Genomic DNA, 14,992 nt, shown 5'->3' with positions numbered 1-14,992 from the left:
TGCAAATTCCATTTCCTCTAGGAATTTGCTCAACATCTTTTGCAGAAGTTACTGCTGCTTTTCTGTGCTGCTCACTGTACTTTCCCAGGCTTTTCATGTCCACCTGCCTGCCTCCCTCACTAGACTGTGATGTCTCTGAGGGCAGAGTTTGATTTATTTGCAGTGGTCATGGAGACAGATGAAACAAAGAGATGACCAAAATTTTAGTCTGCTCTGCCAAGAACTAGCTGTCGGACTGTGAGTGAGGCATTCTGCTCCTGAAGTTCAGTCTGCTCATTGGCAAAATGTGAAAGTTGGACTAGATAATCTCTGAGGGCTCCTGTTAGTACTGTGCTTTGAGCAATTTCTCCCTCTGTAGCTTCTTTCCAAATTGGTGCTCCCCGGAAGTACTGGTCCACAAAGTCATAAGACTTCCCGTAGTAAGTCCCAACTAGAAAGCCAAGAATCTTTTCATTTTCAATATAGAGTTCTTCTATATTCTCTTAATGTTATATCAGAGAATCCAGGCTATGGATGTATTTTAGTGTGTCAGGATTTATAAAGGTATAAATAAAGGGTATTGTGGGGTTCTAAATTTAATCTTTTAGAAATTAAAGATACAAAAAAGTAAAGATACAAAAAAAATACCCATGTACTTTCAATCTGAATTAAATTTTTTAACTTTATCTTATATAGAACAGATATTCTTTTAGTACAAAAAATAAAACATTACAGATAGTTGAGAAGTCTCCTCTACGCTTCCCAATGACAGTCCGCCCCTTGCCTCTCTTGCCCTTTCCCCCACTTTCTCTTTTATAGAAAGTAATTATCACCATGAATCTATTGTGTGCCCTGTCCATGTTTACAACACTTTAATCAAATGTTTTGCAATACCATATACAATAGTTTCTATTTACAGAAATTGAATTTTGTTGTACACACCACTCTACCCCTTGCTTCCCACTGAATGTTATGTTTTTCAGAGCTAACCATGTTGATAAACATATACACCTAGTTCTCCAACTTAACCATTGCCTTGTATTCCATCCTAAGACTCTCATGATCCATTTATCCATTCCAGTAATGGTCATGTGTATGATGTCCTATTTTTTGTCACAAACACAGCAATTTCACCTATGTAAGTGTGTCCTGGCTCACATATTTATTCAAACATGTTTAGACTAAATACACACAACAACAAAGAAACTCATTTCAGAGAGGTGTTCCTAGTGGTGACGGTAGTTAGAAAGGGGAAACATGTGACTAGATAATAGTTATCCTTTTTCCCCCTGAATCATTGCTTAGAAATTACAATCAAACCCCAAACAATTTTTTTTTCCCTGTTGTAGCTGGAGTTGTGTTAGCTTGAAAATAGAGCCAAAAGATAGTACTGAGGGCCTTTTCTCAGGCCAAATAACCAGTCATTGATTCACACTACAATTAGCATGCCACTGCATCGAAGGTGCAATATAGATTTCAAAGAAGAAGTTATACACCACTACTCAAGGAGACTGACACCTAAAGGGGGAGATTAAACATAAAGGAAAAAAGAAACAGAGGACCAAATAACAGACACCAAGCATAAAAGGTGGAAAAATTTGCTTCAGCTAAGGATTCAGGGAGGGCTTTGTAGAGGAGGTGACTTTTGAGCCGGGCCTTGGAGGTTAAGAAGTAGGAGTTCTAAGAAGGAGAAAAGGAAGATGGGAATTTTTTATTTGTAGATTATTAGAAATAGTACCATAGAAGCGTGAAAGCATGTGGAGGGTGTTCCAGAGGTGCCCCTTGTTGCTTTCTGGGTCTCCACCATCCCCATCCCTTTGTCCTTTCTGGGTAGGCATGTCCTATACCATGTGACTCCATGTCATCATGTGACTCTAGTCACTCCCACTGGAGAAAGAAGAGGTGACGTGTACCAGATAGAAGTGAGGTGATTTGGGGGAAAATCTACAAAAAACAGATTGAATTAAGGGGATTAAGGCTCTCATAGGCCAGGATGAAGGATTTCAGTTTCATTACTCAGCAATGGAAGGTTCTAATGGTTCTCAATGGACGCATGACGAGATGGAAGGTGGTATCATTCTAGTGGTAACATGGTAAGAGCGGAGACTGGAAATAGGAAGTCAAGTCAGGAGGCCCAAACCAAGACCTGAACCAAGGCTGGGAATGCCAAGGTGGTTGACAGGGAACCAGAGTCTGACTCACTGGTGAATTCACATTCCCAAAAGAAGGCAAAACTATCCTTATTTCAAAATATTGTCTAGCTTCCCACTTGGTAGCAAATGCATTTTCAACTGGGAATGTCAGGATGGTTTTGCTTTCTCCACAACCATCTCTCATCGCACTCTTCCCAGTCCTGGCAATTTCCAAAACAGATTTGTATCAGAAGTGCTTTCCCTTCTAGACTGTTTCAGCTTTGCTTCTGGGTTTCCCCTACAGTGTGCATTTTTTTGCAGGTGCATTTGCTTGTATTTTGCAAAGCAGAAGCGTGCTTTGTCGTAACTTTCCTTCTTTTTTGTCCCTCTTCATTGTCTGTGTTTCCTAATTGGCGTTTGTAATAAGTCCCAGTTTAGGATCATTTGCAAGTTTCATTAACATACTGATTGCTCCTTTGTCATTAATAACAACATTAAATTATTATTTAACATTCATTGTGCACCAACAATGTATTAGGGGTTGAACAGAATATAGAAATAGATTAAGCTCTAACTATAACCTCATTTTTCTTTTCCCTGAAAAGAAAACTTCTCCCCAAGTAGCTGAGTGCAGTTTAGTTTTTGTCTTTTATATCCTTTGTGGACCTCAAGGGAGTCACTTCTCAGTCTCTTGCGTGCCGGTTGGAATTAGCAGATAAGAGTTCCAGAGGTTCTCTCTCCTGAGACTGAAATTATGTTACTTAATCAGATACTTCTCATCTCTTGTCCTTGTCATTGATCAAGAATGTATATCCTGACAATTACCCCCTCCTCTCCTAGATTTCTACAATAGATACTATTTATTCAGTGCAGCAACAAGCATTAACTGAACAATGACTATGCTCTGAAGCCGTCTGCAGTTTGCTTGGAAACACCACACCCTCACACCTTTGTGTTTCTCATCTCTTTTTCCTCTTCTGCCTAGAATGCCAGCCCCCCTACAACCTACTCAAATACTATTCATCCTTTAACAGTCAACTCACATGGTATAACCTCACATAAGAAGCCTTCCCAGACCCTTCAGTTCAGCTAGTCCCTCCTGCTCTGTAACTTCATAGGGTCATGCACAGTTCTCGTATAGGACTGTGATGGGTTTACACTCTGTGACCCCCACTAGACCTTGAACCCCTGGAGGACAGGGACCAGGAAGTTATATCTCCTTGTTGACTTTCCTTGTCATGGGTCTGTATATAGTAGGTATACAATGAAGAGTCATTAATATCCTAGAAAGCTGTGTTTTAGCTGTTGTCTGTGTATTCACACTTGACATTAGGTTATAGAGATCTCTTTTCTGGAATTGGTTGAGTGGACTTTGCTAATGTTTACTTCTGTGGTTTCCAGTTTCATTCTGGCTGTTCTTTTTATTCTATTTCAGTTTGTGGGGAATGGCAATTTCCAAGGATCACCTTGGAATATTCTAGTGGTCAGGGAAACCCAGGTTGGAAAGTTCTCCATGGAGTTGTTAATCTTCTTAATTCCAAGCAAGTTTGCCCTTTTCTAACCTCTGAGGAAACCTGTTCTGAAGGTAGGCTCTTCGGGGTACCATCAGCCAGCCTTTACTTTGATGTGTCTTTTGGGGGTCTTGTTTAAATCCTATGTTTTGTATCTACAAGATGGAGGTTTGGGACTTGATTTTACGGCTTGCTAGTTAGGTGTAATTGGGAAAGACTGAGCCTAAATTTCATCACCTAAAACATGAATAATTGTGACAATAGCCATATCTTTCTTCGCAGGATTGTCATGAAAGTTAAAGCTTCTTTTAACAGAATGCTGTCCCAGGAAGTATATTTCTTCTGCCATCGGCACCATTGCCAGATGCCTGTTGGTCATCCAGACAACCCTTAAAGGCAGAAAGTGTTCGGTCCACAGGATACCGCAGCATCTCAGTGGGTATACGTGCCTAGAGGTCACTGTTTTCTACTCAGGATCCTCTAGAGCCATTTTTATTATTTAACTGGTTGGAAAATAGTTCAGACTGGGTTCTTTTGTATTTAAATGGGATACTATCTTCACTTACAGAGTCTAAACTCTTCCCTCACAACATCCCACCTTGTGGAGGAATGCCTCGGTGTACCAGGTGAAGCAGGAAAGGACAGGAATTGGAGTGTAATGGAAGAACACTGCTGCAGGAGGTAGACCCCATTCTGCTGTTTACTGTTTATGTAGTTTGCCCAGGTTCGTTATCTCTAATATGGAGATGATCCATATTTACCTTGCAGGTTTGTGAGAATTAAAAATAATCCAGGTAGGACAGGCAACAGTGGCTTTGTGGCAGAGTTCTCACCTGTCATGCTGGAGATTCATGCAAAAATAAATAATAAATAAATAAATAAATAAATAAATAAATAAATAACCCATGTAAAGTAGTTAGGAAAGCAGAAGACTATCTGGTTCATAATAGGTTCTCCAGTCATGCTAGGGATTTTTTAGCACCCTAGCTGAGTTTTCTGCTTCTAGACTGTCTATATATTTCAAGTTCAAATTTAATAGATTTTTTAATAGAAAATTCCTATTTTCTATCCCCCTGGATAAACTGAATAATCTAGTCCATCTGTCAAAAATAATTGAGACTTACTCCACGCCCTCCCTTCAACTTTTTGATCTTTCATAAAAGTTGTGATCAGTTAAGAGATTCTATGCAATGAGAAAGGACTACTAAGTCCCTCATGGATCCTTTTTGTGCAGTGAAAAATACACTCAGTGTAGGCGCTTTCCGAATGAATTTTCTAGTCGAGCACTTTGGCCCTGTAGTGAAGCATGACTCTTACTCTGTAAAAAACTAATGAATAAACAAACAAATGATAAAAAAAAAAATTTAAAATTGTAATTACTCAGAGGACAAGTGAATGACTTATGATACCACAAATTAATTTTTTTTTTCTTTTACAGAGAATTTTACTTCATTTCTCTTTGCATTAACAACAGGGTCAGGTAGGATGATGGGATATGTTGCAGGAAGGAAAGCCTGAGGAGAACCTGTAAGCTTCAGGCTGCCCTAGAATGACAAGGTCAGGGCAGAGGGGCAGTTCTGAAGCTGGATTTGGTGAGTGAGTCCTCTGGCTGGGACTCTCATACATGTTCATCAATGAAATCCATTAATGAAATCCATTAATGACCTAGTACATTGTCAAACACTAGCTTTTTCCTCATCTGTCCTTGGAAGAATCCTTTGACGGAGGTGCAAGTTCTTGGTTTTATTTTCAAACGCGGGATTTAGCTCCCCAGCTAAGTAATAGGCCCGTGGGTCACCCAGGGACCACTTGAATTGCAGCCACAGTGACTTCAGGGCTACCCTCTTTTCATTTTCTTCTGCATCCCATTCGATGTCGGCTGTGCCATTTCTACCATGCATACCCTGCGTGATTTTAGAAAGGGAAGCTGCAAAAAACAAATAATGAGCAAAGATCACTCTTTTTAAATAGCTGAATCCCTCAGTGGCTTAGACAGAGTTTACTTAAAATGAGTGTTTGAACCTGTCTCATGGCCTGGCCACATCACCGGTTACATTCTCCTTTGCCTAATGCCGGTGTGCTGTTTTGAAGCTGTTATGAACCCCAGAAAATCCCATGTTCTTTTAAACCTTCCCTGTGAGTGCAGACCTATTTTGGGTGGGACTTTTGCTTAGGTTGTTTCCAGGGAGATGTGATCCAACCCATTTAAGGTGGGTCTTAATAATTTACCTTTCCTCAGAGAAGGTATCCCCTTGTTCATACCTTCATGTGGACATTTCCATTCTCTTAGGATTGTAACTTGTAACTTCTTAACTCCCCACTGTTAAAAGCCAACCCATTTCTGGTATTGTGCATTCCAACAGCTTTAGCAAACTGAAAGCCTCCAAATAGTGAGGTGAACTTTTAGAATAACTTTACACACAGAATCTATCAAAGTAAGTAGTGTTCCCACCTTTCAATGCCCTGTAATTTGGATTCCTTTATGTGTTTTTAGTGTTGCTAAGGGACAACATGGAATTTTTATATTTTGCATTCTTGGAAACAAATGCATGTGCTTCTATATGTCGGTATATGTAGATTTCTTTTGCTTAAAATTGATTTCTCTGTAGAATCTTCTCTGAGGTTTTTCCTGATTCCAGGATAGCGCAAAATATTGAGGCACAATCCAGTGGGACAAGAAGTGTTTCTAGATTGCCTGGGAGGCTGCCAGATCACTATCCTCAACAAACACCACCAGACAACTGAGTTCCTACCACCTTTTGTTTTTATCTGTCTTTTCTGATTGGCCTCATTTTGGCAGAATTGTTTACCCATGCACCTTGCTCTCCATTAGCCTTTAGAATGAAGGTCAAATTCCTTAGCTTATCACTATGTGCTGTCCCTAAATCAGACGCTGCTGTAACGCTCCATCCCTAACATGCAGCCAGGCCAAAACACCTGCACTTCTTGAATTGGGCCATTCCTTGAACATTCTCCTCTCTATTTTGCTCGGTGAACTCCTCATCTGTAAGACCCAGCTGCAGTATCGCATTCTCTGGACAGCATTCCCTGATCTCTGAATCTGCCTGAAGTGCCTGTGCTTTCTTTCTGTGCCTTGTGTGTGTCTTCACACTTAATCACACTAATCATGATTGTTGATTGACTTATCTGTCTCCCCCTGCAGACAAAAGAGCTCCTTGAAAGCAGAGATAGTGAATCCTCAGTGCAGACAATTTACAAACATGTGAACAATGAATAACCAATTAACCAAACAAACCTTTCTGTGTTGCTTTGAAGACATACGTACCCCAGAAAAAAACATCTTAAATGTAATCCATTCCTGTTGGTGTGAACCCATTGTAAGTAGGACCTTTGGATGGGTTACTTCAGTTAAGATGTGGCCCACCTCATTCAGGATGGGTCTTAACCCTATTACTCATGTCCTTTATAAATGTTATGAAATTCAGACAGACAGTCAATCATGGAAGTCAGAAGCTGATAATCAATAGAATTCAGAAGAGAACAGAGAGGCCTCCATGTGCATTGCTATGTGACAGTGTAGTTAAGAACCAAAGATTTCAGCAGCCAGCTCCAGAATGCCAGTCTGCAAGGAGAAAGCATTATCTGCATGATGCCTTGATTTGGATCCTTTTCCTAACCCCAAAACTGTGAACAAATAAATTCCCATGGTATTTCTTTGAGCAGCCAAAGGAAACTAAAACACTGCCTCAATCTATAGCTTAAGATACTAAGACTGGCTTTTAACTTTAAACACAGGGAAAGTAAGAGTTGCTTAGCCCTTAGTTTTGTGTTAAAGAATGAAGAATACATTCTTCTACCAAGTTTAGGGTAGGTAAGTGAAAATGAGGGCAAAGTATTCCAATCTTAGGGCTACCACTATTTTTCCTCTTGAACAAAAGGTATCCGTATTTATCCTACTTTTTCCCCAGCAGGAAAAGGATTAATATTGATTTTTATAACCCCTCCACCCCAGAAAACTTCATAAAAGATGAAAATTCTGCAAGGTACTTGTCTTAGTGGATGGAGGCAAAATATCCAAAGTGAAGATGCTGCCGGAAGCTGCTTTACTGGTTTGGCACCACAAGAAGAGTGCAGAGAGTGGGTGAACAGGTTTACTTACCCAGCAATCCAGATAATTTTGGATGTGAGACTTAAGACCACTCCTAAGAGAGAAAATTTCAAAACCCAAAGGCTTTTTCCCAGGGATGTAAAAAAAAATCTCTCTTTCCCCACCCTTCTCCCACTCCACCTCCAATCCCTATGGTATTTTAAATCTTTAGGCCAGCAGTCAACAAAGCATCTACAAAAGATGGAGCCAAACAGGATTTACAAAAGTAACCTGTATTCCAGCCAAAATATCTTTAAAAAGACATCCCTTCTAAAGTGGGGACAAACTACATAAGACACAATACAGTTAAAATATGTATTGAATTTACAAATCAAACTTCTCCATATGATTCCAAAGTACAAAACACAACATTAAAAGGCATTCAGACAGTTCCTTTATACATCACAGTGTTAGTGGCACGAAATTTACTGACATTTCAAACACACAAACCAAATTTGTTTTGTTTTGTTTTTACCACCACTTGTCAAATACATAATGTATACATGTACATGACGCATTCATGCATATTTTTATACAAAGATTAAAATACACCCATGGTAAAATGAGCAAAGAACAAAAGAAAGCTTCAGGGCATGTGACATGTACATACCCCTAACTGAAGGCTCCTGGAATTATGGAAGACAGGATTACACAAGTCAAAGGAATGATGGAGAACATGGGTTGTAAGAGACAAAACTGCATGCTCTCCTAGTTGTAATGCATTAGCAGTTATATTTTAATGTGGGCTCCTTTACTCTATTTGGTGCTTTTGGCAATGCCAGTCATAATCCCTTCATTTTTGTTCCTTTTCAATAAGGGCATGGATTAATGACAAGAAATAAACAAGCTTTGGTATTTTTTAAAGAGACCTTCATGAAGTTTTATACATGCAAATGTTTTCACTTGATAATTTCACTGTGATTTTTAGAGATATATATACAGAGATTTATTAATAAATGGGAGTCTGAGAAATATATAAAAAGCCCACCCTGGTTCTTTCCAATATTTAAAGACTATTGAGAGAAAATTCTTTTCTTTTCTAATTTGTTAAATAACTTGTATTTCTGTAACATGAGTGAGAAAGATAAACTCATCTTTAAGTAATGTTAGCCTATCTGGTCATCTCTTTTCCCATGGGGCCTGGGTTCTAGTAAGGAATTGGCCTGGGGCATAAATCAGATTTATGGAATAATACATTATAAAGACAATTTTGTTCCTCTTTTTAAGAGATTGCAGATCTGAGAGATGTTGGCTCCTCAGTCCACAGCTCCCGTTGGGAGTTATAGACGAAGAACTGGTTTTGACAGCAGTTCAGGCCATCCTAGGTTTTGTTCAAATATGTTCAGATCTTAAGTCAATCTCTGCTGTGTAAACTACATAGACTTCTTCTCGGAAGGCAGTAGCCTTGTGTGAGGATAGCAAAACTCAGCTGGCTGGGCTACAAGAGTATATGATAGACCAAATTGAAGAGAAGAGTCAAGTCCAGTAAAATCATATAACATGGCCAGCAATAGAAAGACTCAAAAAACCTCCAAGTCAGTTGTGCCCCTCACCACCTGCCCCTGCAACAGGCCAATCACTAAAGGTCTTCTACCCCCTCCCAGGATTTAAAGGCCTTCAAATGAATAAACATATATGTGCTTCCAGAATATCAACATGAAAATCACCTACAAAAATGAGTGTCATTTTTAAAGTGAGACAAATAGGCTGAATAACAGGAACAAGTCCATCTACGTAATGTAGAACTCCCCATGTTTTACTTGGGAGAGAGGGCAAGGTCACATTTCAAAAACAGGACCATCTTCCCATGTTCCATTTACAGTAAATAGCAATCGATCATGATTAATACCACATCATCATGAAAACTGAATACAGTATTCCCTATTTAAAAAAGGAAAAGGAATATTTTCTCCCTATATGCAAGAAAATGCAAGTTTATGTAAGCCTATCAATGCGAGCTTGCTGGTATCTCTCTAGGAGATGGACAATTTTAGATTTGTTATAGCTAAATCAAACCAAGCAGACTAATGTATGCTCAATGCAAAATCTCTGAGAAAGCAGGTGCAACTTTGGCTGCCAAGAGGACTTCCTGTCCTTGGCCTTGTAATCTCTATGGCCCCTGTATAAATATATAAATCAAACCAAGTACTTGTGAAATACACTGCTGGTGAAGGCGCAATGATGATCAGAGCTATGGATGTACATGAAGGAGCTGGAGACTCCTCTAGTCTAGAAGGAGAGCCCACTGCTCTGGGAATCCAAGGATTTGAGCTAAGAAATGCAACTTTTCCAAAAGCTCTGATTCCCACCCACAAAGATCAGGCCTCTATTATACAGGCATACCTCATTTTATTGCACTTTCCTTGATTGTGCTTTGGAGATATTGTGTTTTTTTTACACATTGAAGGTTTGTGGAAACCCTGCATTGGCCAATCTTCTGGTGCCATTTTTCCAACAGTATGTGTTCACTTCATGTCTCTGTGTCACATTTTGGTAATTCTTACAATATTTCAAACTTTTTCATCATATTTATCTCCACTATAATGATGTGTGATCGGTGATATTTTATGTTATTATTTGAATTGTTTTGGGGGACACGATTCATAATGCGCCCATAAAATATGTTGCATGTGTTTTGAATGCTGGCTGACACTTTACCTCATCTTTTTTCCTTTCCTGAGACCTCTCTAATCCCTGAGACACAGCAATATTGAAATTAGGCCAATTAATAACCCTGCAATGGCCTCTAAATGTTCAAGTGAAAAGAAGAGTCTCATATCTCTCACTTTAAATCAAAAGCTAGAAATGATTAAGCTTAGTGAGGAAGGCTAAGATTGAAAGTGAGGCCTCTTGCACCAAACAGTTAGGCAAGATGCGAATGCAAAGGAAAAGTTCTTGAAGGAAATCAAAAGTGCTACTCTGGTGAACACACAAATAATAGAAAGCCAAACAGCTTTCTTGTTGATATGAAGAAAGTTTTAGTGGTCTGGACAGATCAAACCAGCCACAACATTCCCTTAAACCAAAACTTATCCAGAGCAAGGAAGTAATTACCTGATGGCTGCAAAAGGTAAGGAAACTGCAAGAGAAAAATGTGAAGCTAGCTGAGGTTGATTCATGAAGTTTAAGGAAGGAAGCCATCTCCATAACATAAAAGTGCAAGATGAAGTGGCAAGTTCTAATGGAGAAGCTGCAGCAAGTTATCCATGAAGATCTAGCTAAGAGACATGGTGAAGATGAAACAGCCTTCTATTGGGGAAAAAATGCCATCTAGGACTTTTATAGCTGGAGTAGAAAAGTCAATGGATTTTCAGTGAAGATGAAACAACCTTCTATTGGGGAAAAAATGCCATCTAGGACTTTCATAGCTGGAGTAGAAAAGTCAATGCCTGGATTCAAAACTTCAAAGGACAGGATGACTCACTTGTTTGGGGCTAATGTAGCTGGTGACCTGAAGTTGAAGTCAATGCTTGCTTTCCATTCGAAAATCTTAGAATTCTTAATGATGCTAAATCTTCTCTATAATTGAAACAACAAAGCCTAGATGACAGGACATCTGCTTACAACATTGTTTACTGAATCTTTTAAGCCCACTGCTGAGACCTACGGCTTAGAGAAAAGATTCATTTCAAAGGATTACTGCTTATTGACAATGCACCTGACCGCAAGGTACTCTGATAGAGATGTACAACGAGATTAATGTTGTTTTCATGCCTGCTCACACAATATCCATTCTTGAGCCCCTGAAGATCAAGATATAATTTTGCCTTTCAAGCCATATTACTTAAGAAACATATCTCATAAGACTATAGCTATGATGAAGAGATTTCTCTGTTGGTCTGGCAAAGTGAAAAAAAAAAACACCTTTTTTTATAATGGCGGAAAGGATTCACCATTATAAATGCCATTGGGAACAGTCATGATTCATGGGAGGAAGTCAAAATATCAATCTTAATAGGAAATTGGGAGAAGTTGATTCCAACCCTCATGGATGACTTTGAGGAGTTCAAGACCTCAGGCGGGAAGTAACTGCAGATGTGGTGGAGACAGCAAGAGAACGAGAATTAGAAATGGAGCCTAAAGATGTGACTGAATAGCTGCAATCTCATGATACAACTTTAATGGATGAGGAGTTTTTTTCTCATGGATTCACAAAGAAAATGGTTTCTTGAGATGGAATCTAGGTCTGGGAAGATGCTGAAAACATTGTTGAAATGACAACAAAGTATCTAGAATAATAGCTAACCTTAGTAGGTAAGGCAGAAGAAGAGTTTGAGAAGGCTGACTCCAATTTGAAAGTTCTGTTGTGGGTAAAATGCTATCAGAGAGAAATGCATGCTACAGAGAAATCTGTCATGAAAGGAAGAATCAATGAATGAGGCAAATTTCATCGTTATCTTGCTTTAAGAAATTGCCACAGCAACCCCAGCCTTCCCAATGATCACCTTGATTAGTCAGCAGCCATGAAGGCAGAGACCTGCCACCAGCCAAAAGATCACGATTCACTGAAAGTTCAGATGATAGTTAGCATTTTTTAGCAATAAAGTGTTTTTAAATTAAGGGATGTAAATTGTTTTTTTTTTAAGACATAATGCTGCTATACACGTAATAGACAATAGTATAGGGTAAACACAAATTTTTATATGCACTGGGAAATTGAAAAATTCGTGTGATTCGCTTTATTGCAATATTTGCTGTATTGTGGTGGTCTGGAACTGAACCCGCAATATTTCCGAGTTATGCCTGTATAGATCACACAATGGGTAGCACGTATCATAGGCAGCATGGACTGAGATATGGTGGAAGCCTTTCCTACCTACCCCTGAAAACAGAGCTGAAGGCCTGCCATTTTAATAGGCAATTGAAAGGATACTGGTGAGATGGCTAATCCATAAATCACAGGTTGAGGTGTCCAGCCCAGGCCACTTACTTCATTTTCAGGAGTCGTGATGTTGTCACCCCTCTCCAGAAAAAGCCACTCTGCCACTAGACATGAGCACAACATGGCAAACTACTGAGGCTCATTGCTTAGATTTCATCTAGAAAGATGATCTCAGGGAGGTTTTTATTTAGTTACTGAGATTTTAAATTGCCATTACGTAGAATATTTTTTTAAAGTAACAGGAATTTGACAACAGTCTGCTATTGGAAATGGCTTCTTTTTCATAAAGAAAATAAATACTAAAAATGAAGAGTACGGTGATCCTGTTTCTTCTAAACTATTAAATTTTAAGAAATAATGAAAGAACAGACTTCTACCCAGGGAAGGGAAACTAGGACCTGAGACTGATATACACATGTAAAAGTCAAACATAGGAAAACATTTGAAAAAGGCGCTTACAATGAGCAAAAAACTGAGATAAATGGATTTTTACTCATCTGTGAAACTCTTAATAAGTGTAAAAGAATTCCATTGCAATAAAACTGGAATGCTTGCCTTTCCGTTATTTTTAGAAGTCCCACTCTCAATGCAATCACTTTGCTCTTAGAAAGCAAATGTGGCTTTAACAGATAGTTTAAAGTCAACCCTCTTGAAAGCGCACCCTTTCTCCACTTCTCAAGTCAACTGATGGAGTAAGTTGTGTCTTCTTATCAATTGGGGCATTCTGCTGTCATGGTAACACTCACATTCAGCCTTTCAAAAGACAAAGTGTAGAATCCCCACATGAAAATGACTAAGTGGGATGGAAGGCTTTTTAAGTAGGGGGAAAGTTGTTAGCAACAGGACTCAAAACTTGGTTTCTCCAAAGCAACTAAATCATTTAAAGAAAAAAAAAGAGGTAAAATCCAGGAAGCCTCTCCCTCGTCATCAAAGTCGTCCAATTCCTGCACTCCAAGAGTCTATAATGCTATTTCCTTCTTACTATCTGCTTAAAGAGACTGAGGAAAGTGGTCAAACAGTAATGATTCCAAGTAGAACTTATTTCTGAGAAAAACACTTGTTTTTAAGACATTAAAACAATGACAGAAAACCCACTGATACCTGGGTGAGAAGTTACGAGCTTTGTGAGCTGAGCTGAATCACCACAGAAAGAAAAAAACAAAAGGCAATTCCAGACTTCTGATGGAGATGCTCCTTTAAACATGTCAGTTACTTTCATAGAAATGCAGTGATACAAGAATCACGTTATAACAATACGCAACTTACAGCTTTCAAAAAGTCATTAGAACAAGTTGCAAGGAAAAAACAAAGACTGCATAAGGCTTTCTAAATCTCCTGAAAAGTGGCCAAGCCAGAAAAGTCATTTAACCATAACTTCTTAAAATGCAAATTTCAAGAAAGGCATAGGATGGTTTATATGCACCTTGTTGATTTTCACTACTCATTTGGGGGGGAAAAAAAAGCACACCTCCTAAAAAGGATTTTACTAAATGCCATTAGGAATAAAAACAATTGTCATAAACAGAGTACTTTTCTTAAGTTGGAATAATCAGATTCCGTCTTCAAAAAGTTGTGATCCTTAAAAGACATTGTCTCTCAACAATACGACACTGTCTTGAAGTCAATGAGGCAACGGAACAAGGTTTGGTATGAGACATTAGGCCACTACCAGACATCTCTAAGTGTGTCACCACAGGGAGAAAACTGCCCAGTGTTTTTCTTACAGTACCTCCCTGGTCAAGTCTGCAAATACTGATTTTGTGGGGATGTGCCCTGCCCATGCCGGTCTTGCCTTGCACATGCCTAGTTGACTGCAAATGGGGCTTCGGCAAACTTCTGGTGTCAGTCCCTGATATCACGGCATCCAGCGTGACACTGTGAAGCTCAATGGGGCACATAAGGCAAGAAATATGTTTAGTGAGAAGGGGACAACAGGGTGGGGAGGGGGAGAGCCGCACTTCCTGGAGGCAGGGATCTGGTTCCAGCATCTTGCTTTCCTCTAGGTGGGTAACGGGTCGTCATCTCCTTTACTGCACTTGCACTTACAGCAAAGTACAAACGGAGTAGCCAGCAGCAAGAAAGGTGAGGCCACCAAGAGCAGGAGCCCAAATCCAGCAAAAATGCCCACGACCTTGAAGAAGAAAACAAAGGAACAGAGGATAAGGCGTGTTGGTCCAGAGGTCCCTGAAACACAAATCACAGAAAGAACCATCCGTGCACATGCATCCACCCACCCCCCCAGCCACATGTCCATCCACCCCTATTTCCTTCCCCTACCTCTCTCTCTTCCATCCATGCACCCAAACCTCCAACCATCCACAAATCTGATTAATCAATACACTTCTCTAAGCCAGATGCAATACTAGGTGTTGCAATTACA

General features: G+C 39.4%; 1 protein-coding gene across 5 annotated transcripts in view; it reads right to left on the bottom strand.

Annotated features, from left to right (window-relative positions):
- Window positions 1-8,031: 8,031 nt before the first annotated feature.
- The window catches only part of RNF144A (ring finger protein 144A), a 139,591-nt gene continuing 132,630 nt past the window's right edge, over window positions 8,032-14,992 (bottom strand). For all 5 annotated transcript variants that reach the window (XM_077153115.1, XM_077153112.1, XM_077153111.1 and 2 more), the window contains one exon: window positions 8,032-14,743. In XM_077153115.1, coding sequence (XP_077009230.1) covers window positions 14,612-14,743 — 132 coding nt within the window. In that variant the 3' untranslated portion in view covers window positions 8,032-14,611. The remainder of the gene's footprint in view (window positions 14,744-14,992) is intronic.

This window comes from Tamandua tetradactyla, chromosome 3 (assembly GCF_023851605.1).
Source record: "Tamandua tetradactyla isolate mTamTet1 chromosome 3, mTamTet1.pri, whole genome shotgun sequence".
Lineage (NCBI taxonomy): Eukaryota > Metazoa > Chordata > Mammalia > Pilosa > Myrmecophagidae > Tamandua > Tamandua tetradactyla.
This window is presented reverse-complemented; position numbering and strand designations above follow the sequence as displayed.